General features: G+C 46.1%; 1 protein-coding gene across 1 annotated transcript in view; it reads left to right on the top strand.

Moving 5' to 3' along the window:
* Positions 1–21848, top strand: part of UNC80 (unc-80 subunit of NALCN channel complex) — a 3271126-nt gene that overhangs the window by 1081911 nt on the left and 2167367 nt on the right. Inside the window, exon 18 of the mRNA XM_085648598.1 lies at positions 5316–5524. Within this exon, the coding sequence (XP_085504724.1) occupies positions 5316–5524 (209 nt within the window). The remainder of the gene's footprint in view (positions 1–5315; positions 5525–21848) is intronic.

Below are 21848 nucleotides of genomic sequence, written 5' to 3'. Positions count from 1 at the left end.
TTGCTGAATAGAACGACATATGGTGGCCATCAGTGATATTACTATTAAGACTGTGAGTACGATCCTTTTGTGTTAGTGCTGAGTGCTCGGTGTGACTCAGTGTTACTCATTTGATTTTGATTGCTGGATGGTTTAAAAAAAAACAAAATACGCTATGACACGCTATCGTATTGAACGCACTTACAGTTAAATGGCCAGTAACCACACTTGCATCATTTGAATGCGGCATTATTGACTCGCGGAGTTCCAGCGCGTCCTTCATGAGCGAATTGCTTGCGATGCCATCACGCCTGCAGAGACGCAACATACCCTTGCTTACGTGACCTTGCTTGCTGTCATCACGCCTGGGGGCACGCAGCGTGCCTTTACGTGACTGCCATTGTTTTTATCTGAAGTTTCTGATTTTCAGCGGACTGCAAAGTTGCGAACGTTTTACTTGATTAACGAGTTTCATGACTGTTTTACCATCGGGAACAACACGATCTCAGCAACCATTTAAAGGTTTTTCAACACGATTTCACCAACAACCAACTTTTACTGGTATCTAATTATTGATGTATATTTCTGTTTCTAGACATTAACTAACTTTTCCAAGACTACGGTGACTACATTATTTATGTTAGTTTGTTATGTTACTTTAATTATTTTACATCTAAACAACATTATTAGACTACGGTGACTACTTTTTTTTTTTTTTTAACATTGTCTATGTACATTGATATAGCATTATATACAAACTAATTGTACATTTTGGATTTTGATTAACAATGGCTTCTGCAACCAGTATGTCCCAACCTCCAGCATTTCTCTCAGAGAAAGGTGATCCTATATTACCCTGGAAAAGATGGAGAAACTTGTTTCATTCTTACATTGTAGCAATTGGTGGAGAGAAATTTTCATCAATAAGGAAACAAGCCATCCTGTTGCATAATTTAGGAGTAGAGGGACGTAATATTTATGATAGTATGGACCTTATTCCTGTAGGATCGGGTTAGGGTGAATCTAGTGATGTATATGAGATGTCTATGACGATGCTAGAGGAAGTCACCAAAGAGCAGCCCAAAATAAAGTGTTACAGGTGTGGAAGCACAACTAATTTTTCAAATTATCCTCATTGCTACGCAAGAGATTCAATATGCATGAAGTGTGGGGTTAAAGGTCATTACGCTCATGTGTGCAAATCAAACCGGATTGCAGAGAAAAAAACGGAAGTTGTACGTACTATAATCTTAAGCGTTGATGATGATAATGGAGGAGTGGATGCTGGAAAATTATCTATGCCAGAGTGAAAGACCTCTGTAGATAGTTATGATTTTCTGGCACTGGCTGATTCAGGTTCTCCGTTCACGATGATTGGGAACAAACAATGGGATGGAGTTGTGGGGTTGGATAATGTTACACTTTTCTCTCCTGACATCAATCCTGTTAGCTATGGGGGTACTAGAATCAACGTTTTAGGATACATTGAAGCTTGCATCCAATTCAAGAACAGAAATACAGTAGGGAAAGTATACGTAGCTGAACGAGGTGACAATTTGCTGGGATGGAGACATCAGAGAGATCTAGGGATAATGCTTAATCCTAATGCCAAAGATCCCAAGGACCAAGTAATGTTGATCGAGGATAGAAGTGAGTGTGTGTTGAGGAAGGAACAGAATAGTGAACATTTTGTGAGATTTCCTGAAGTTTTTACTGATGAATTGGGATGTCTTAAGGGGTTCGAACATCAAATCATTCTTAAAGATGAGGCTACGCCTTGTGTTCATAAGGTGAGGAAGGTGCCTAACATGATGGTGGAGCCTCTCAAGTCTGAACTTGACAGACTGTTGAAATTGGGTATCATTGAAGAAATAGAAGCCTCAGAGTGGTTGGCGCCCATTGTTTTGGCTCCAAAGGATGGTGGTGCTGGGGTCAGGATGTGTGTTGATTTGAGGAGTCTGAATGAGTGGATCTGGATGGACCGACAACCTTTGCCAAACATCTCAGAGTCGTTGAGTATGATCAAGGGAGCGCGTATTTTCAGTGTACTAGATTTGTCATCTGCTTCTCACCAGATTCCCTTGCATAAGGACTCGAGGCATCTTACCTCGTTTGTGACACCACTTGGAGCCTATCGGTTCCTGAGGATGCCGTTTGGATTAGCCTCTGCTGCGGTGTGTTTTCAAAGGGTAATGAAGAAGGTATTAGGTGACATAAAGAATATATTGTTTTTCCAAGATGACATATTGATTTATGGTAAAAGTAAGGAAGGACATGATAAAACCTTGGATGACGTTTTGGAGAGACTAAAGGAGAAGGGTTTAACTGGAAAAAAATAAAAATGTTGCATTGGTGTCGAGACTGTTACATATTTGGGTCATGTGATTTCAGGTGAGGGAATTCAGCCTAAACTTGAGCTTGCACAAAGTGTGGTCAAAGCCCCTATGCCAAGAGACAAGGAGCAAGTGAGATCGTTCTTGGGTCTTGCTGAATTTTATTCTAAATTTGTCAAAGGATTTGCATGTGTAACGGAACCTATCAGGGCTCTGTTGAAGAAGGGATCAATTTTTGTGTGGTCTGAAGAGTGTCAGAAAGCTTTTGAGATGATTAAAGAAGAGATTGGAAGGATGCCTACTCTTGGGCATTTTGATGTTAATAACAAAACAATTCTGACTACTGATGCCAGTCTTAAGGGATTGGGGGCTGTGCTCTCCCAAGTAGTGGATGGTGAGCAGAAAACGGTAGCCTTTGCTTCTAGAGCTCTTAGAGATGCTGAGATCAACTATTCATGTATAGAAAGGGAAGCTTTGAGTGTTTTCTGGGCTGTGCAACACTTTAAGTTTTATTTGTGGGGAATACCGTTCTTAGTCAGGACTGATCATCGTCCACTTGTGCAAATTTTCTCTTGCAGACACAGTGAACATATTACTCCCAGAATTAAACAATGGAGTAAAGGGTTACAGGAATCCAATTTTGTAGTGCAGTATATACCTGGATCCAGCAATAAGACTGCAGATTGTCTTTCTAGGTTGCCTGTCAGCATGGTGAGTGGAGAATATGATGATGATATTGTATGTTGGGTGGCTGAACCTTCTTTGTCTTTAGAATCATGGGTCGAGGGAGTCAACAGGGATAAAGTCCTGGAGTCGCTGAAAGCCTGGGTTACTCATGGTTGGCCTGAATACAAAACTTTGGATCATGAAATGAAGGCTTATTGGTCGGTAAGAGATGACTTATCTTTTATTGGAGGTAATCTCATGAGGGGTGAGAGGGTAATTCCCCCAGTAGAGTTCAGAGGTAAAATTGTTAACACGGGTCATGAAGGTCATCTAGGGCGAAGTCATACGAAGGCTAGAGTGCGAGAAAGGTATTGGTGGCTAGGTATGGATCACATGATTGAGGAAGTGGTGAAGGACTGTGTGTCTTGTGCCACCAGTGACAAGTCCCATATTGTTAGTAAGGTTCCATTGTATGTGGTCTGGTCAAAACTGGGTTTGGATATTGCGGGCCCCTTTGATTTGTTACCATCCTATGAACGTTTGGTTATCTTGGTGGTGGATTACACTTCCAAATGGGTGGTCACAAGGTGTGTGTCCTCTGCAAATACTAGAACGGTTATTGAGTTTCTCAAGGATGTTTTTCTATCTGAAGGGATACCAAAGTTTCTAGTAACGGATAATGGTGTGAAATTTGTGTCCCATGAAATGGCGTAGTTTCTCAAAGACTACGGTATTGTACATCAGAAGACAGCGTTGTATGCCCCACAAGCTAATGGGTTATCGGAGAGAATGAATAGAGTTGTGAAAGATTGTGCCCAACGAGCGCTCGGTTCTGGGGTTTCATTCAGTGGGGTTTTGAGAGATTCGTGATGGGCACATCGTACCACACCTAATGTAATCACTCAGGTCTCGCCATTTGAAGCTTTGAGAGGTAGGAAAGCAACGTTGAAACTCAATCCTTCTTGGTTGCCTGTGTCTGCTGGTCCTACAAGGAGCGGAGAAGAATGCCGAGAGAGAATTTCAGAGTATCAGTATAAGTATAAGGCAGACTATGACTCTAGGATGAGAGTAAAAGACAAAAAGTGGAATATAGGGGACAAGGTCTTGGTAAGGAATCCAAAACATACTTTAAAGGGGAAGTCCTCTTCCATTGGTCCTTTCACGATCGTGGCTATCAGGAAAAATTTGGTGAGAGTTGATTCTGGTTCTGTGTGGAGTATGTCAAGGTTGGTGAAGTATCGTGGAAAATTTTCCAATGTTCTTCTAGGAAATGGTAATTGTGAGGTTGGTGTGCAATCTCACAGTGGAAATCTTAAAGGTGGGTGTGTTTTGCAAGAGGATTTATATCCTAGAAGATGTGCTCTGAGACGCAGATTTCTACCAAGGAAATTTAAGGATTATATATTGCATTAATTGATATATTAGTTCAGAGTTTCTTTGGGGGAAGTAGAGTATAAGTGTACTCTTGTTATATTAAAATGTTAATATATATTTTATTGCTGCAAGATTGTATTGTTGTTAATTCTGTTTTTATTTTTATTAAGTTTTCTTTATGTATCATTTTCTTTTATGTAAAGGGGATGTGTTGTAATCTAGATAGGAATGTTACATGCAGAATTTGAAGATGTCATAGAATGTTAGTGATAGAACCGGACTAGAAACTGGGAGTTGAGGGAGAAAGCGGACCGTTGATGCTGATCCTCTGTAATCCTTGAATAAACCTTTTTCCCACACCTCTTTGTTGTGAGGAGATCATATTTTCAACATAGGTAAATGATTTAGTGGAAGCTACTTGTGATTCAGATGAATCCATTCAGGGATGTGAAGGAGATCCTACTGTTGAGTTGCCCGTTGAGGATGAGACCATTGTTCTCAGAGAGAGATTGAGCATGGGAAACTGCAAGGCAAGGGCCTCTCTTGTTTTGTGTATTCCATCAGAAAATAATTTTGTAAGTTTAGTGCTGCAGTCAGATTTTGATGACAGGTCTGTTTTTACAATTTCTAAAATGTTTTTGATATCTTTATGGCTGCTATTATTTGCCTCTATGGGTACAATTTTGGCACAGAATGTCATTATCTTTTTGGGGCCACTCACCTATTATGATGGTACTCATTAATGCAGCCCTCACAAAATCCAGGCTTGCCTGATTACTGTAAGTAAATGTTCAGATGTTATCTAAAAGCTTGTTTGTTTGTTACAGGGAAATCCTGTCCATTAGATGTATCAGTTTTACTCTAGATACTGCTACCAACCAAAGCCATTATTTAAATAGTGTAATTTCCAATTTAAAGGCAGAGAGTCGTTGGTGAATATAACCACTGGCTATCTTTTTTCAGTGAGGAACAGATGCAAGGGGCAGGCCTGGGGCGCAAAGATTTCTGGCGCAAGATGTTTAAGTCTCAAAGTGCAGCTAGTGATACAAGTAGCCAGTCGGAGCAAGACACCTCAGAGTGCACTACTGCCCACTCTGGGACAACCACCGAAAGAAGGTCCCGTTCCCGCTCCAGAAGGATTTCCCTCCGTAAGAAACTCAAACTCCCACTTGGTGAGTAGTCTTTATTCAATATTGGATAATGTATCGTCTTGTTAGCTGAATTAAAGGATTGTGTATACTCATATGTTAATTTACCGGGAATACAGATATGCCCTTTTGTGTGAGTCTACAGATTACACTAAAAACTTATATTGTTATTGCACACCTATACAATTATTTAGAATGGGTCTTGTGGATAATACGAGATGCCTGAGGTGTTCCGCTCCTGTGGCTACCTTTGTTCATCTTGCCTGGGAATGACCGCAGCGACCTCCTTTTGGTCAGTTATCTATAACTCTATTGCAATGATCACTGGACATTACCCTCTGAGATCTCCACTAGTGGCACTCCTCGGATATGTAAAAGGCATTCAACTCACGATTCGACGACTGACGGCTGTCTTGGCTAAGCTCAGAGCGGCCTTATATTGGGGCAGACACCCAGCCCCACGGCTGAGGTGCTGTTTTTGATATTCAATATACTGTCAGGAACAATTTGAACATTATTGGGAGATGCTGCAGGAGGGCCTAAATTCTAAGGACATTTGGGCCCCATTAACTAGTTATTTAGCAATTTAGTACTGCAGTGAGAGGAAGGATAGGCCCCCTGGGGAACCTTCCAGCCAATCAGTACATGTTGAACCTGATCCATTAATTCCGCCCCAGAGGTCTCATGCAGTAAACTAATCATGCTGTGCAGGATCTGCAATCTTCATATGCTGGATGTGTGCCCTTCCCCTGCTGGATGAGTGCCCTCCCCCTGCTGGATGTGTGCCCTCCCCCTGCCATCCCTTTAAACCTGTCCAAAGATATCAGTCTGCTGGCTTGATTTTAACTATGCGCTCTAATGTGAGGTCACTGGTAATTTCATTTACCCTGTCATGTGGGAAAGGGCTCATCTTGTGCACACCGTGTAAGCTTTTCCTCCTCCCCTCTTTTATATTGCTGTAAAATCTGAATAATTTAAAATAATTACAAAAGTTTAAATATTACTTCTATCAAGAGATTTCTCTCTACTTTTCCTCAACCTGAGTGATTGAGTAGAAGGTTTACAGAAAACATTGTTGGTGTTGAATAAATCGTGCTAGAAAGTGAGTGCTGCGTGGTGGATTGGGTTTAGTTTTTTGTATTTTCTAACCTCATACACAGAAAAGGAGCAGTTGAGACCTATTCATTATCTTAGCCCGCTGAACAAGTTCATGACTGAGAAAGAAATGGTGACATTGGCACAGAGTACTGAAACTGTGCAAGAGTGTGCTTTGAAGGTATCTTTTGATCTTCAATATGCTCATTTTCAGACCAGCATTTTTTCCACACAACGTTATTTCCTGTGGTTAGTTTTACTCTTCAGTCAACCATCCACAGCAGCAGTACGTCCTAAGAAAGCTCCTTTTAGACACGGGGACACCCATGTTGAACTTCCAAAAGGGAATTCGTATCTTTACCTTGAAGATTTGTAATAGAGGCACCTAAGGAAAGGGTTACTTTGTGCCAACAAAAACAGGAATCCTCTTCATATGGTATGTTTCTCTGTGACCCACGCAAAGTCAAATCTGATACCGTTGTGAAGAACGCGCTGCATTTGGGTGGTGAAAAATATCAACCTCAAGAGTGAGTTCAATGCGTATAATCAATGGGAACCATTTCTTATCCAGGGATGAGTTTCTAAGCGAGAGTCTTTCTCATTTAACAGTGCCAATCAGTGTGTCTCAGAACTGTCAAGAGTATACAAAAACACTTTACTGGATTTGTGGATTCAAATTGTGCTAGAAAGATATGTAACTATTTGGCTGGTCCACTTTAAAGATTGTGGACTATATGCCACACAAAGAAACATCTGTGTATAAATCTGCTAGAGCTCTTTGCTATCATACTGGCTTTAATATTGGTCCTTCCACATGCACAGGATACAGTGTGTTATTGTTGATTAAAATTACTAGAACCGTGAATTATGTGAAAAATGGAATGTCAGTGGTGTCTGTGAAACTGTGCAAAAAGTTTCTCATGGATGCTTCTACTTGCAGACTCCTCTTAACTCTTGCATATCACAGAGGCCAAACTTGATCTGAAAAAGTTGAAACAGCTTTTCTGCTCCGGTAGCTGGCACTCACCCAGTCTTAAAGCCAGAAAACACTAGGGACATGACATCATGAGAGGCATATAAGTGCCAACCCACCACACAGATGTTAGCTCCTTTTTTCTACATCCTTCGTTGTGGAGCTGGAGTGCTCTCTTAGGAAAGCTTTTCTCACAAAATGTGTTTATCTGCTGTATTGGCAGGAAATTAGATTTTAAGCAGTGCCAATATAGCCACCAGCCAATGTACACTTCGGATCCCAGTTTGGGATGCCTTTGCTGTGTAGGTCCAAAGCACAGTTGTAAGTCGTGCACAAAAAAATAGGCTTATGCATATTGCAGCCATTGCACAGCTGGAAACTGAGTTGTTTATGAAGCGGCCAGTAACAAAAGCTGGGCCTGATTCAGAACCTGATACAGGTTCCTCCCCAGATCTACCCACATACAGTTGTTCAGTGGATCATCCAATATGTCAAAGAAAAGATCAAAAGAGAAGCACCTGATGAGGGATTCTTTGGTGTCAAGGCCCTGCTACTATCCTTGGTGTAGGTCTCCGGACAGGCCAGAACAAATCCCAATCTCAGGCATAGTCTTAGGAGACAGAACTAGTTGATACCACTCTATTGCTGACTCTGTCCCTGGCACCTGGCAGGGGCCCAGGCCCAGTGACACACTGGCCTACGTAGAGTACCAAGCCTCTGTAGCTGATCCTGCCCCTCTAGCTCGATGAAAACACAAACTCTCATGATTGGGATTTCATCAGCAGGTATTCCCTCGTCACCAGTTCGTCCTGTTCAGCTTTCCCCTGGCACCATGCGGAGCCCCACTGTGCCTTCACTGACAGCCTTTCCAGTGATGCCTCCCCACTGGTTCTGGTACCATTTCCACAGGTGCCAGCACCATCTTTGAGCTGCTGCATCTTGCAGCAACATTTTTTTAAATAAAATCCCTCCTGATGCTTTTTGATGAAGGCTCAGCTGCTGGTGAAAGTGTGTTAGTATAGGGCCCTGCACAGGATGATTATTATGACAAGTTAGTTCACCTGTTTGACTCACAATTTTATCTGACCCAGATGTCTGACATTGTGGCACATGGTGATGATGACAGCAGTGAGTTGGGCAATATCCTTCCTTCTATGGTAAGACAAATCTGTTAACATAGTCTAGTTGTAATGATACCATTTTTGCCATCAGTTATTGTGCCTTCCAGTTAGTACTGTGTGATTCTACTGTGACACCCTATGACATAAGTGGTACACCAGAAAAACCTTAAAAAATGTATCTTAGGTTTGGAGTAGGTGCTGGGCATCCAGTTCTCGATAAGGTACAGGCAGTGTTTGAGGAATTAGTTAACTGGAACAGAGGGGACTTTCAAATATAGGTGTGTGCTTTTGGCATATTTGTGAATTTTTTTGTGTTCTCTCAGTAGACCCCAGAGGGTGAAGATGATGGGGACCAGATGGAACTCCAGGAACTCCACCATTGATAGGAATCTTTTTTTTGATAACCAATTTTTATTGACTTTATGACAGACCAACAAAAGAAAACAAAAGACCAGCAGCTTGTACAGATATCAGTGCAAAGCAGAAATGTGGTGTTATTACAACATCGTACATTACCCTGATATGCAAGGGAAAGGCAGAGCAACACCCACCCCAGCCCTCGTTGTTCAATGAAAGCGTCAACCTTCTATCACCCCAAACCATTTGCCCCACATTTTGCAAAAAATTCTTCGGGCATCCTCTGGCCTTGTACAGGGACCGTTCTTGTACAGCGCACCAATCCACCGCCCTGCGCCAACGTATCATGGTGGGAGCAGTCGAGTTCAGCCAGTTTGCCTCAGTGTCCCTATTGGCCACCATCATGGCTGTATTCAGAAAGAGTTTGTCGGCTCTGGAGCCATCCATTCCCCTGGTGATTGGTGATAGGAATCTTATGGAACATGGAGATGGTCATATCAAGGAACTTGTGTCGGTTGGCTAGGTTGGAGAAGAATCTATGAAGGTTGTTTCCAGTAATTCCCGTTCAGAACTGAATGGTGTGGATGAGAGTGGGGTGGTCAATAGTGTTGAAAGAATCTGAGAGGTCCAGTAATATCAAAACAGGGTCATCTTTATCTGTGGCCAGGCATATTTATGATTTGCAGGACAGCTGCATCTGTGATGCAGCCTGATCTTAAGCCGGGACAGGTAGTCATGCAGAAGATGGTTGGTGTTGATTTTATCTTAAAGTTGCGCATAGACCATTTTCTGAATGCTCTTGCTCATGAAGGGTAGATGAGTGATGGGCTAGAATTTGGCAGAGGAGCAGGTTTAGTGTTTTCGATGTGCTGTCAGACTGACTGGGGTGTGTAGGATAGAAGGGATAGGCTTAAGTCTGGTGCAGTGCTCGAGGGTTTTGAAGAGTGTTGTGCTTCTAATAGCAGCTACATTGATGGTATTGGTAAAGTACTTCAATTTGGTTGATGTGCTCCATTTTGTGCATCTTGCAAGGAGGAACTTCAGGAATGTGACGTCAATTGAAGATCTGTTTGATTCCATTTTTTTCCTGGTCTTTGAATTGAGTGTTTGTTGTTAGTTAAGACTTTGGAGTACCAGTGCACTGAAGGTTTCAGTTTGACCTATTAGGATTTAGTTGGGGTTCAGCTAACGGGTTCAGCTTGCACTTTCATGTATTATTTGGAGCATTAATGCTCACATGGCTTTCCAGAAATGTCTTGAAGTCATTTAGAATTGTGATAACTTCAGACACGTTGGTGGCAGGAGATGGTATTTATTTATTTAACAGTTTTATAGATCACATGGGCAGCAGGAGGTGTAGATGCACCATGGCTAATATCAATAACAGCAACAAAGGTTTTACAATAAACTTGAACAGTAAACCTGAGAAATTGTAAGAGAAGTGGAGGAAGGACGCAAAGATTGGCAGGCAAGAGAGCTACAATGTGGAAGAAGAGGATGCTGGAGTGGGAGAGCTAGTTAGTGTAAAGGGGGTAAGGCTCAAGGAGGGAAATCCATGGACAGCAACATGGAGGAGAGCAAGAGTGGGTTGAACAGGCTGGATAGTAAAGAGAAATGAGCATGGGTGAGGAAGGGGAGGAAAGGTGAAAAGAGGGGTGAGGAGCTGCAGGGAAAAATAATTCTACATGTCGAGGTATATCTTCTAGAAGGACAGGGTTTTAACCATGTGGCACCTCTCACCGCACCATGTCGGTGCCTGACCCCCACCTCGTCTGTCTCTTCGCGACCATGACACGAAGTAGAGCTCGGACTGTTGGGTCATGGCTCCAAAGGCCTTGCAGGAGCGAGCTTTGAAGCTCCTTGCGGCCCCGCAGTTGACACCAGCCAACCAGACTTCAAGGAGATCTTGGTCCCATTGGAAGAAGAGGAGGTCCCGGGACCACTCACGGAGCCCCAGTCCTCTTCCTCCCACTCAAGGTCTTAGGACACTCATGGAAGAGGCACATGAAAAAGAAGTGGTCAAGGGGCACTTCAACTTCGCCTCGTCTGCTGTCTGTCAACGAGAGAGGTAAGGAGAACTGACGCTCTAGGCACGGTTCTGCAGAGCCAGGTTTGACTTTTCACACCCCCTGTTTCCGGTAGCCGGAGCGAAACCCGCTCTAACAAAGAAATTTTACGTGGGCCATGCTCTACGTATTTGAGTGGGCCGGCACTTCTGGTTAGCCATTGGGCCCTGCAGGGCTGGAGGGGGCCCCATCATATTCCAAGCTGTCAGCTCCGGCCACAGCTCCGGTGGGGCCTCATGGATCCAATTGTGCCATCCCTATCCTTATTCCTAACGACTTGGAGTCGGATCAGCGTTGCTCTACGTCAACTCTAGCGCCGGCAGAACCCAGAGGTTCTATGTCGTTGTCTGGGCATTTTGAGGTCGTTTCAGCCATGGGTGAGGATTAGGAGGGGTATATGGAACCTTTAGAACATCGAATAGACGTTCCAGTGGAACAGATGGACTGGTCTGAGGAACTTGGGAAAGTCAGTGGACTGGACACATCCCTAAATATTGGCATATACTCTCCACCAACTGTGGCTACGGAGGAGGGGGCTTCTTATGCCATGGTGGTAAGGAGGGCAGCAAATGTCCTTGGACTGGAGCTGACCTCCATTCAGGTCAAGACTAATCTCTTCACCGAAGTGTTTCAGCCTGGGGCTTCACCTCCGAACCTCTAATGCCCTTTAATGAAACACTGATGGATGTGCATGCTTATTAGGGCGTTTCTCCCACACCCTTTGGGAGACGGTTGTGCAGGTGCTGCTCAGGTCCCAGAGGAGGCCCGAGCCGTACTCTCCCAGGCTTTAAAGAATGGGAGAGAGGCAGCAAAATTCACCATTCGGTGTGGCTTGGATACCACTGACTATGTTGAGATCTGCCTTGAAGGTGGCTTGGTTTGTGAGATGTTGTGGATATTTATTGTCCATGTAAGGTTCAAAGTTTTTTCTAATTTGTATTTTTAAATATTTTTATTGTCATTTTCTATAAAGTTTACAAACAACCAAAACATCAGCAAGTACATCTCGTACATGACAGGTTCGACATCATATTCAATATTCTTTGCTGCCAATACAACGGAAGATGCATTCTTATGGTAACTCTTCCTACTCCTTTCCCATTCGCTTCCATCTAGTCTTGGGCGTAGTTCAGGCATTTCATATATTCTTAGGGTCTGCACTATGTTGTCTTACTATTGTGAGCCTTGTGTAGTGGGTTGTGTCATTTGTGCCCCGTCCTCCAACATTTCTAGGCCATAATATCTCAGCCATGGCAGCCAGATCTTCTGGAACTTCTTCGGGCACCCTCTAGCTCCTTATGTCGTTTTTTCGGCCCCCATATAGAGGTCCATGTTGGCTCGCCATTCTGCCATGGTGGGTAGAGCTTCCCTTTCCCAATATTTAGCAATATCTCGTTTTGCCACTATGAGACCTAAGTTGCTTAATAAAAGCTTGTACCTAGGTACGTCAATGTCAGTGGGTATACCCAAAAGGATATATTTAGGATCTATTGGGATCTGGATTTCTAGTATATTATTTAATTCTCGTACTATTCGTGACCAGTATCTATTTATTAGTGGGCACTCCCATAGGGTATGTGTGAAGGAGCCACAGACTGTTTTGCAATGTAAGCAATCAGGTGTCACCGCCCTGCCCATTGCGTGGAGTCACATTCTATCATAATAAACCCTGTGCAGGACCTTTAACTCTATCAGTCTTAGTCTGAGCTTAATCGCTACCTCCCTTGGGTGCATCAGTGCAGCTAAACAGTCTATGTCATCTAGTGGGCCTGTCGTTTTCTCCCATCTGTTTCTGAAGGCTATCAATTTATCTGGCAAATTGTTTATCAATGTTTTGCCTGTGAAGGTGTCTCTTCCTGCAATAATCGCCCTTCCAATGGTGCATACTGGGGAATGCCTACAAGCTTAGGTTTTTGCTTTCTCCAAGCATGCTGGAGCTGCATATATTTGTATTGCTGTGTGTTTGACAGACTGTACTCTGCTTGGAGGTCTGCAAAAGACATTAAGTCCCCATTCCGTATTATGTCCCCTAGCATTGGGATCCATATTGTGTACCAGTTTCTTAAACCCCCCAATTTTGCTTGCTCTGGGAGCAAGGTTCAAAGTTTTAGACAGACTAGAAGTCCAAATATTTGTCCGTAAGGCATCCACTCTTTGTACCTTGGTACCAGTGTTCATTACTTGGGACCAATATTTGATTTAAAGGGGTACTTTAGTTCCTTTTGATAGATTAAGGATTATACCGTAATGCTCCAGGCCTAAAATGGGTAGCCGCAATTTCACCTAACATAACCATGGTGTAGTGGAAGCAAGTCTAGTCTTACAATCTCTAGTAGTTCCTTTCTACACGGCTCCATCTTGGATGTTGACCACAATGTCAGCCACACTAGAGGTTTGAGGTAAGTTAAATGTTCTATTCTCTTGCCAATATCAAAAAATAAAGGCAGAATTGGGGTGCTTTGGAGGCATTTAAGTAAAGATCTAACCAAGTAAGTCAAATCACTATGGTTCTGGATTCCCCATATTTCTGCTCCATATAGTGCTGTGTATTGGGCCTTTGACTTATAAACTTTAGGGCCAGGAAACGCTAATCTAGTTAGTGTTAATCTATGCATTTTTAGTACAGCTGCAGCTCTGTGGTGCACTACACGTTTTCTCTTCTGTATGTAGGGACTCCACGATAGTGTATCAGATACTTTTATGCCCAAATAATAAAAGTTGTCAACTTTCCCCAAGAATGTGTCCCCTAACTTCAATCCAGACCTTATATGACTTATGCTGGTGGAAGACCATATATTTGGTTTTTGAAGTGTTTATTTCCAAACCCCGCAAGTTAAAAAAATCGAAGAATGTATTAAGTAGATTTTGAAAGCTTATTGCCTTTCTAGGTTTAAGCACAGTATGATCAATGAATAAAAAAACTGGAAGTTATGAACTGTCTAGTTTAGGGGAATCGTTAACACAGTCATTTAAATGATCAATTACATTGTTTATATACAATGAGAACAAAGTGAGAGCTAACACACAGCCTTGACATTCACGTCTATGAATGCCTATTTGGCGAGTCAGTTTTCTATGCATGCCCTGATGTACTCGTGCATAACCATGTACGATAAGTGTTATTCAGATTATCAGGAAATGGGACAGGAGATCCATTGAAATTCCAAGAGATGTCCAAGAGAGGAACGCTGTGCGCTAACTCAGTGATTGCAGCTGTGGCCTGGTGGAGTGAGCCTGCAAGCGATCAGGGGTCTGTTTCTTGGGCAGTGCTTAGTGGATCTTAATGCACAGGACAACCTGAGATGGTCCGCTTATGCACAGCCTTCCCTTTTTGGGCTCTGACATAACCCACAAAGAGTTGAGCATCCACCCAGAACTCTTTTGAGGGATCAAGGTAGAACGACAATTCCTTTTTTTGGTCTAGATGGTGGAGTTTCTCCTCCTGTTTGGAGGGATGAAGCGGAGGAAAAAAGGTAGGCAGGGTAATGTTCTGGCCTACAAGGAAGGGTGTAACAACCTTCAGAAATAAGGAGGCACGTGTTTGTTCGGGTAAAAAGAGGTGTAGGGAGGGCACACAGAGAGAGCTTGTAACTAACTGACTCTAATGGCTGATGTAATGGCCACTAAAAAGGAAGTTTTAATGGTCAGCAGCCTAAGAGGACAGTTGTGCAAAGGTGTGAATCGCACACGCACCAGGAAAGTGAGAACAAGGTTGAGGTCCCCCTGAGGCATGGTATGTTGCATGGGGGAAACGTGCTGCAGACCTTTAAAGAAGCTGGCTTCAACAGGGGATTTCCAAGGAGAAGATTGGTCCAGCAACTGCAGGAATGGAGAGATTGCAGAAAGATATCCTTGACAGTGCCAATAGCAGAGCCCTGCTGGGCCCAAGATTGGGCAAACAAAAGAACCTTAGATGAAGGTTTAGAAAGGCGCTCAACGTTGTGGGAAGCACACCATGACACAAACCTTTCCCAACTGCAGGTGTATACTGCCTTAGTGTAGGGACTCCTGGCTGTCAGAATAACTTCACAGACAATGCCTCATCAATCTTTTTCTGCCGCATGCCTTGCTAACTTTTTTGCTTTGGCCATTGCATGCAATGGCTCTATGGCATTTCTCTTTCCCATAGACAATCCTGCTCAAATATAGCCTGATGACTAGCAGACAACAATGAAAAAGAATAGGAATAGCTAAAAGAGAGCTGGTTTCTGACTTCTAACCACAGATCTAACCACTCATTCCACATCTTTTGAAAATTTCCAAGACATTATACTGGATCAGGAGGGGGGGCATGGCTAGGATGACGACCAGGTAAGATGTGCTTTTCTCCTCTCCCCGCTCCCATCCGCCCTCCGCAACACCAGCCGACATCCAGAGCGCCTAAAACACCCCATAATTGATTGGGGTGACAGAGCAACAGCCAGGGACAAAGCAGAGCAGAATTTGAGCACGACTGCCACCTGGAACGGCAGTAAGCCAGCGAAGACGACGAGCCCAGCGGAGCAAAATGGCAGCAGCAGCCTAAGGCAGTACGCCAACTCCCGAGATGGCGACAAGACACTGGGATGAGCATAGACAGAACCACCCGCAACTGCGGAAGAGCTGGCCAGGGAACAGACGTGTGAGCCGGGTGGAACGCAACTGGAGCCCAATGGGGGGAGGAGGTGAGCGGAGAGAGGTCACTGAAGCACGGCCCGACATCCAGGCCTTATCCCGGAGCAGCATCGGACACAGCGGAGCATGTGGAGTGTGAGCGGGCACTCGTCCTTGGGGAGAGTGCATCGGAGTCCCCGTGTAAACAACCAGGCGGCAGAACCAGAGACTCTGGGACCCTAGAGCCGCCCTACACAACGCGGACCGGAAGCAGGGTCCTAACGCGAGGGAGAGCCTAGACTCCTATAGCCCACATGGATGAGTCGATCTACGAGGGCTGGGGGCACTGGAGCAGGCATCTGCCCTCCTGTCAAACTGGGATGGCTTGAACTGGCCCGCTGTTGGGCCCCCCAAGACTCCCGAAGAGGCGGCTAGTGGACCGGTCCAGAATGAAGCGGATTCAGCTGCAGAGGTGAGTGCCACACTGCAGGGAAGCGTGCAGGAACAGTGTGACACACGTGGCCCACCACCAGACACAGTGGCACTGAGACAGAATGAGAGAAGTGCCCGCTTGAGATGCGGCCTCAGCTGAGACCCTGGACCCCTCTCACGGTTGGCGAGATCGCAAGGAGGGGAGCCCAATAGCGGGTGGCTAAGACGCCCAGAGGGGGTGCAGAAAGGATCTTTTCCCCAAACACAAAACCACAACATATGAAAGAGGACATTGGCTGTGTGCAAGAGGTGGCACAGCCTGGGGAGACTCTCTGATAGGTGTTAGAGCTAGGCCACCCAACCCGGGCCTTTTATAAGGTCAGCATGCTCTTGCAGGAGCAACCATCAGTGGAATAGGAAACCTGTGTCTTTGAAAAATGATGCACCAGCCACGAGAGACAACAGAGCAAGCGCTGAGGACAAGGCGGGCTGTGCCCGATGTCTGGAGCCATGTACATTAATTGAACTGCCACTCACCTGTGAGAGAATAGCCGGAACACAGCCACTCGGCATACGAGTGGGACAAGACCGTGGCTATCCAGGGGGCCCCCACCGGCCATGGGAAATGGGGCAGAACAGCACTACCACGCCAACAACTTGCGGGGGAGCAAGAGGCCGACATTGTGACTCCTAAGCCCTGACTGTGGAACATGCCAGCAAAGAACCGCAAAATGTGGGTTGCCTGGGGGTGACATGCTTCAGATCCCACACACAAGCTTAACAAGACCACACTGCACTGACGGCTAGGTGAGGGTCCAAGGGCACAACAGAAATGTGTGTAAAGAACAGGCAACCACACTCCTGAATATGTCCTCGGCTGGGGGAAGAAAGACCAAACACTGAAAGATATGCTGATCAAGCTCCCCAGCACATCGGGAGGAGATGGCCAAGTGCTGACTGGCAATCCCCCCAGTCAAGACACTGACGCAGCAGAGGAACCAGTCCCACGATCCTTTCTGGAAGCACTGTTCTCCACGCTACATGATGATCTGCAAAGCCTCAGAGGGGAGTTATCTAATCACATTAAAGAGATTAGACACGATGTAGACTCAATAGGGGAATGAGTGGCGAGCATAGAGGACCAGGAACACACCTGTGACAAAGAGGTGGAGCAGTTGCAACAGGAGGTGATTCGCCTGCGTGAACAACAAATAGATCTCCAGACACATGTTGAAGACCTCAAGAATCGTTCCAGGAGGAACAACATTCAAATTAAGGGCGTGCTATCTCAGGCGGAAGGTTCAGATATCTACCTCTACTTGAAAGATCTCTTCAGTGACATCTTAGAGACCACCCCAGGGACTGAGATTAAAATTGACCGAGCGCATAGGGTGGGTCTCCAGGACTGCTCCATGGCCCCACCACCAGATATACTGGCTTACCTCTTGGACTTTAAGCTGAAGGAACTGATCATAAAGAAAGCACGTGTTAAGCAACCCATTACATTCCGAGGCCACACTTCCTCCCTGTACCAAGATTTAGCAATGATCACTTTACAGAATAGGAGAGACTTCAGACCAGCTACAGCGCACTTGCGGAACCTGGGCATAGCATATTCTTGGGGCCATCCCTGCCACATGATCTTAGATGGGAAGAGAAATTGCATCAGCTTTGTTCATTACAGGAGACATTTTTTTTTTTTAAATCTGTTTATTATTTGAAATAAAGTACATTTCGCTGTCATCTGTGAGCAGCGTACAGAAGAACAAAACGTTATAACAACATTACAGTTCCGGACAGATTCACAAATTACAAAGTGCACATCGGAAACACGGCGCGCGCCCCGCAGCGGGCCCGCCGTAATGACAGCAGTGCAGCGGCAACCCTAACATCACATGTGGCGTGACAGAAATCACTCAGCATCAGTCGGCGTTGCCTCAGCAAGGAAACGTCTGAGCGGCCCCCAAATATCCTTCGGTTGGGAAGAGGCGGGCAACTCTTCTGCATACAATTCTAAGTTTTCCCTGCAGTATACCATGTCCGATGTAAACAGAGTGCGCCGTTTAGCCAGCAGAAGAGCAACCCTCGCAAATCTGCCCACCACGCCCTTCAGCTGAGGCACATAAGTCAGCAGACACACCGCAGGCACACATGGAAGCAGAGCCCCCGTCATTCTGTGAATGTGAGTCAGCACCTCTCCCCAGTACCCAAACACTGGCACACAGCTCCAAGCAAGGTGCAGAAAATCCGCATCCTCTTGCCCAGAGCGCCTACACTGAGCCGATTCCCTCAACCCCATTCTGTGCAGCCTGGACGGGGTATAGTATATTTGATGCAAGAATTTAAAGTGGATAATTCGCAGGTTGCCATTGGGGGTTAGGCAGCCCGTCAGCTGACAAATCCGCTCCCATTCCGCACCCGTGAGCTGGGGATCTAGTATATCATTCCACTTTGCGAGACTGGCATCAGGGCCAGTAACCGCTCCTCCTGCACAGCCCTGTATAGTTTAGTGATTAGTTTCTTCCTAGATGGAGTCACCAACAGCAATTGCAGGGCCTTGAGTGTGGGGGGTTCAGCAGGGAAACAGGGGTAGTGAGCTTTCATGGCCCTTCTGAGACGGTGGCAAGTGTACACAAACAAAGGCGTGGGGTTTTGTATGTATGCTAGATCATTCTGTTCTAGATAGTGTCCCTGTGTGTACAGGTCTTGCATATGAGTGATACCAGCTTCTTTAAGCGATGTTAGAGAACCCACCTCCCGCGTGACCGACAAGGCAGCGTGGTGCGCCAAGGGTAATGCCGGCGCATATAGCGGCAGTCTCTGCGTCCTACGGCCAATCGCCTGCCAGGCCGCAATAGTCATGTCCAGTGTGTTAATTTCAGTGCGTGGCGTATGTCGGGTAGTGTGCGTGAGCATACCTCGGAGCGGGGTGGGATGGGCGTCCCCATCCTCCACCGCCACGTGCGGAATGAAGTTATGTGGTCCATACCAAAAGTACGCATATTGCGCTTGCGCGCAGAGATAATACACGTAAAAGTCTGGCGCCGTGAATCCTCCTCTTTCGTACGACAAGGTCAGTGTTTTCCAGCTAATTCTAGGATGTCCCCCCCCCCAAATTAAGCGCAGTAGTTGGGTGCGCAGCAGTGTAAAAAATTGTTGAGTCAGTTTAACCGGTATATTGCAATATAAGTATACAAAGCGTGGAAGGACAACCATTTTTATCACAGCGATGCGGTCTGCCAGGGACAAGGGGAGGCGCAGCCAGCCGTCCACCTGCCGCACCAGTGTGTCGTAAGCCCTACCGTAATTTTCCCTGATCACTACCTCGGGATCACGGTGGACCCACACCCCGAGATATTTCACTGGGTCTGTCGTCCAAATCAAGGGGTATTCCATTGGGGGCTGGGACGTTCTCGTCGTAAGTGGAATGACCACTGACTTGTCCCAGTTGATCGTGAGCCCAGAGTACAGACCAAATTTAATGTATTCCCGAAGGACCGGAGCTAAATGCGTTTGAGGATGTCTGACGAACAAAACCATGTCGTCAGCGTACATTAATATTCCAACTGGCCGGTGATTAAAATTGAGGGCAGATGCCCTATGACATTGCCGAATCTTACAAGCCAGTGGTTCGAGAACAAGGGCGAACAGCAAAGGGGACAGCGGGCACCCCTGCCTCGTACCTCTCGCAATTCGAAATGGCCCAGACGTATGGTTACCCACGCGCACCACCGCCGATATGCCCGTATATAAAAGCCGAATCCACTGCATCATGACCTCTGGGAAACCCATCTTACGTAGTATGTAAAACATATAGTGCCATTCTACGGAGTCGAAGGCTTTAGCCGCGTCCAGCATGACACCAGCCGCCGGCAATTCAGGATTAAGGATATGGAACATGGAGAAAATAGTCCGTAGATTGTGAGAGGTGGACCGTTCCGGTATAAACCCGGACTGATCGGGGAGCACTAGCCGGGTCATTAGCGGTTGCAGTTTTGTGGCCAGAATCTTAGCCAGTATTATTGCGTCCAGATTAATCAGTGAGAGGGGACGATAGGAGTCGCAACTGGAGGGTGGCTTATTCTTTTTGAGGAGGGTTATGATCATGACCTGTCGCAGAGACGGAGGCAAGACGCCAGTCTCATGCGCCTCAGCATAGAGTTCCAGTAGATGTGGGGCAAGTAGGTCGACGTAAGCCTTGTAGAATTCGCCCGATAGGCCATCAGGCCCGGGAGCCTTTTTGTTGGGAAGAGAGATAATAGCGTCGCTGACATCGTGCTCATCTATAGGCAGTGATAGGTATTCCCTATGGGAGTCGGAGAGCCACGCACACGCTATGTCCGATAAATAGTCCGTCAGGGCCGACCCGTCCACCCCCCCCGTGTTGTATAAAGTGTCTGATAGCAATCTTTAAATTGATCCACAATAGCCTGTGGCGTGAAATGCTCCGTACCAGCAGCATCCTCAATCTTATCAATCTGCTGATGATTTGCTTGAAATTGTAATTTAGCGGCCAGATTCCCGCCAGGTCGCCCCCCCTCACCATACGCCCTAGCCACATGCCTTTTCCCCCTGTATTTTACTTCTGTGTCCGCCCATTTATCATATTCCACGAGCAACTCTTGTATGCGTGCCAGCGCGGCAGTAGACGGCGCTGCGTAGTATTCCTTCTCCAATCTATCAAGAGCGGTCTCAGTTTTGGCAAGCTGCCCCCGTATGTCTTTCAGAATACCTGCGGTGGTGCTAATGCAGACCCCTCGAATCGTCACCTTGAACGGCTCCCAGAGAGACGCCTGGCTAGTCACGGAACCCGTGTTTTCAGTGAAATAGTTCACTATGGCCTCCCTAACAGTGTCAGTGTAGAGCGGGTCCCGCAGTGCCTCCGCTCGAAAGCGCCATGTGAAGGGGCGGTGGGGGCTCGCAGGGATTCGCAAGTGCAGAAAGACGGGGCTGTGATCTGATAGCGTGCGTGGCAGGTTACGGACATCGAGCACCCATCTGTTTGTCTCCTCCCCCAACAACCAATAGTCCAGTCGGGACCAGCTATTGTGGGCAGGTGTGATGTGCGTGCCCATGCAAGCCCGTCCATTCCTCAACCACCAGACATCCACCAGTCCCAACTCCCCCATTGCCTCCCGAACACACTGAGCCACTTTAAGCGTACGAGCACCCGCCGGATTCGATTTGTCAACCTGTGGATTTAGATGTGTGTTGAGGTCACCCCCCCAGAGTACTGCAGCATCCGGCCAGGAGCGCACGGCAGCGAGCATCTGCGTAAAGGGGGACGGGTCATCCACTACCGGGCCATACATATTCAGAATCGTAACATAGGTCATGCCTAGCTTGCCCTGCACTGCCGCCCAGCGCCCCTCTGAGTCAGTAGCTGTTCGCACAGATATGAAAGGGACACCTTTTTTGACCAATATAACCACCCCTCGCGCATAAGCTGAGTAGGAAGAAGCGAGCCGAAATCCCGCCCACCTGTGTGCCATCGCGGTCTCAGTGTGTTTAGTGAGGTGCGTCTCCTGCAGTAACGCCACCTGTATATTGTGCCTATCTAAGTAGTGCAGGACATGTCTTATTTTCTTCGGGGTGTTAAGCCCGCGGACATTCCAAGTTAAGCATCTGTATTCGTCACCCATTTTCTTTAAGTAGTGGCACCACTTCAAAACCGGCTGTCACCCCCCCACCCCGCATCACAACGCGCACCC

The sequence above is a fragment of the Triturus cristatus genome, chromosome 3_2, assembly GCF_964204655.1.
Source record: "Triturus cristatus chromosome 3_2, aTriCri1.1, whole genome shotgun sequence".
NCBI classification, from domain to species: domain Eukaryota; kingdom Metazoa; phylum Chordata; class Amphibia; order Caudata; family Salamandridae; genus Triturus; species Triturus cristatus.
This window is presented reverse-complemented; position numbering and strand designations above follow the sequence as displayed.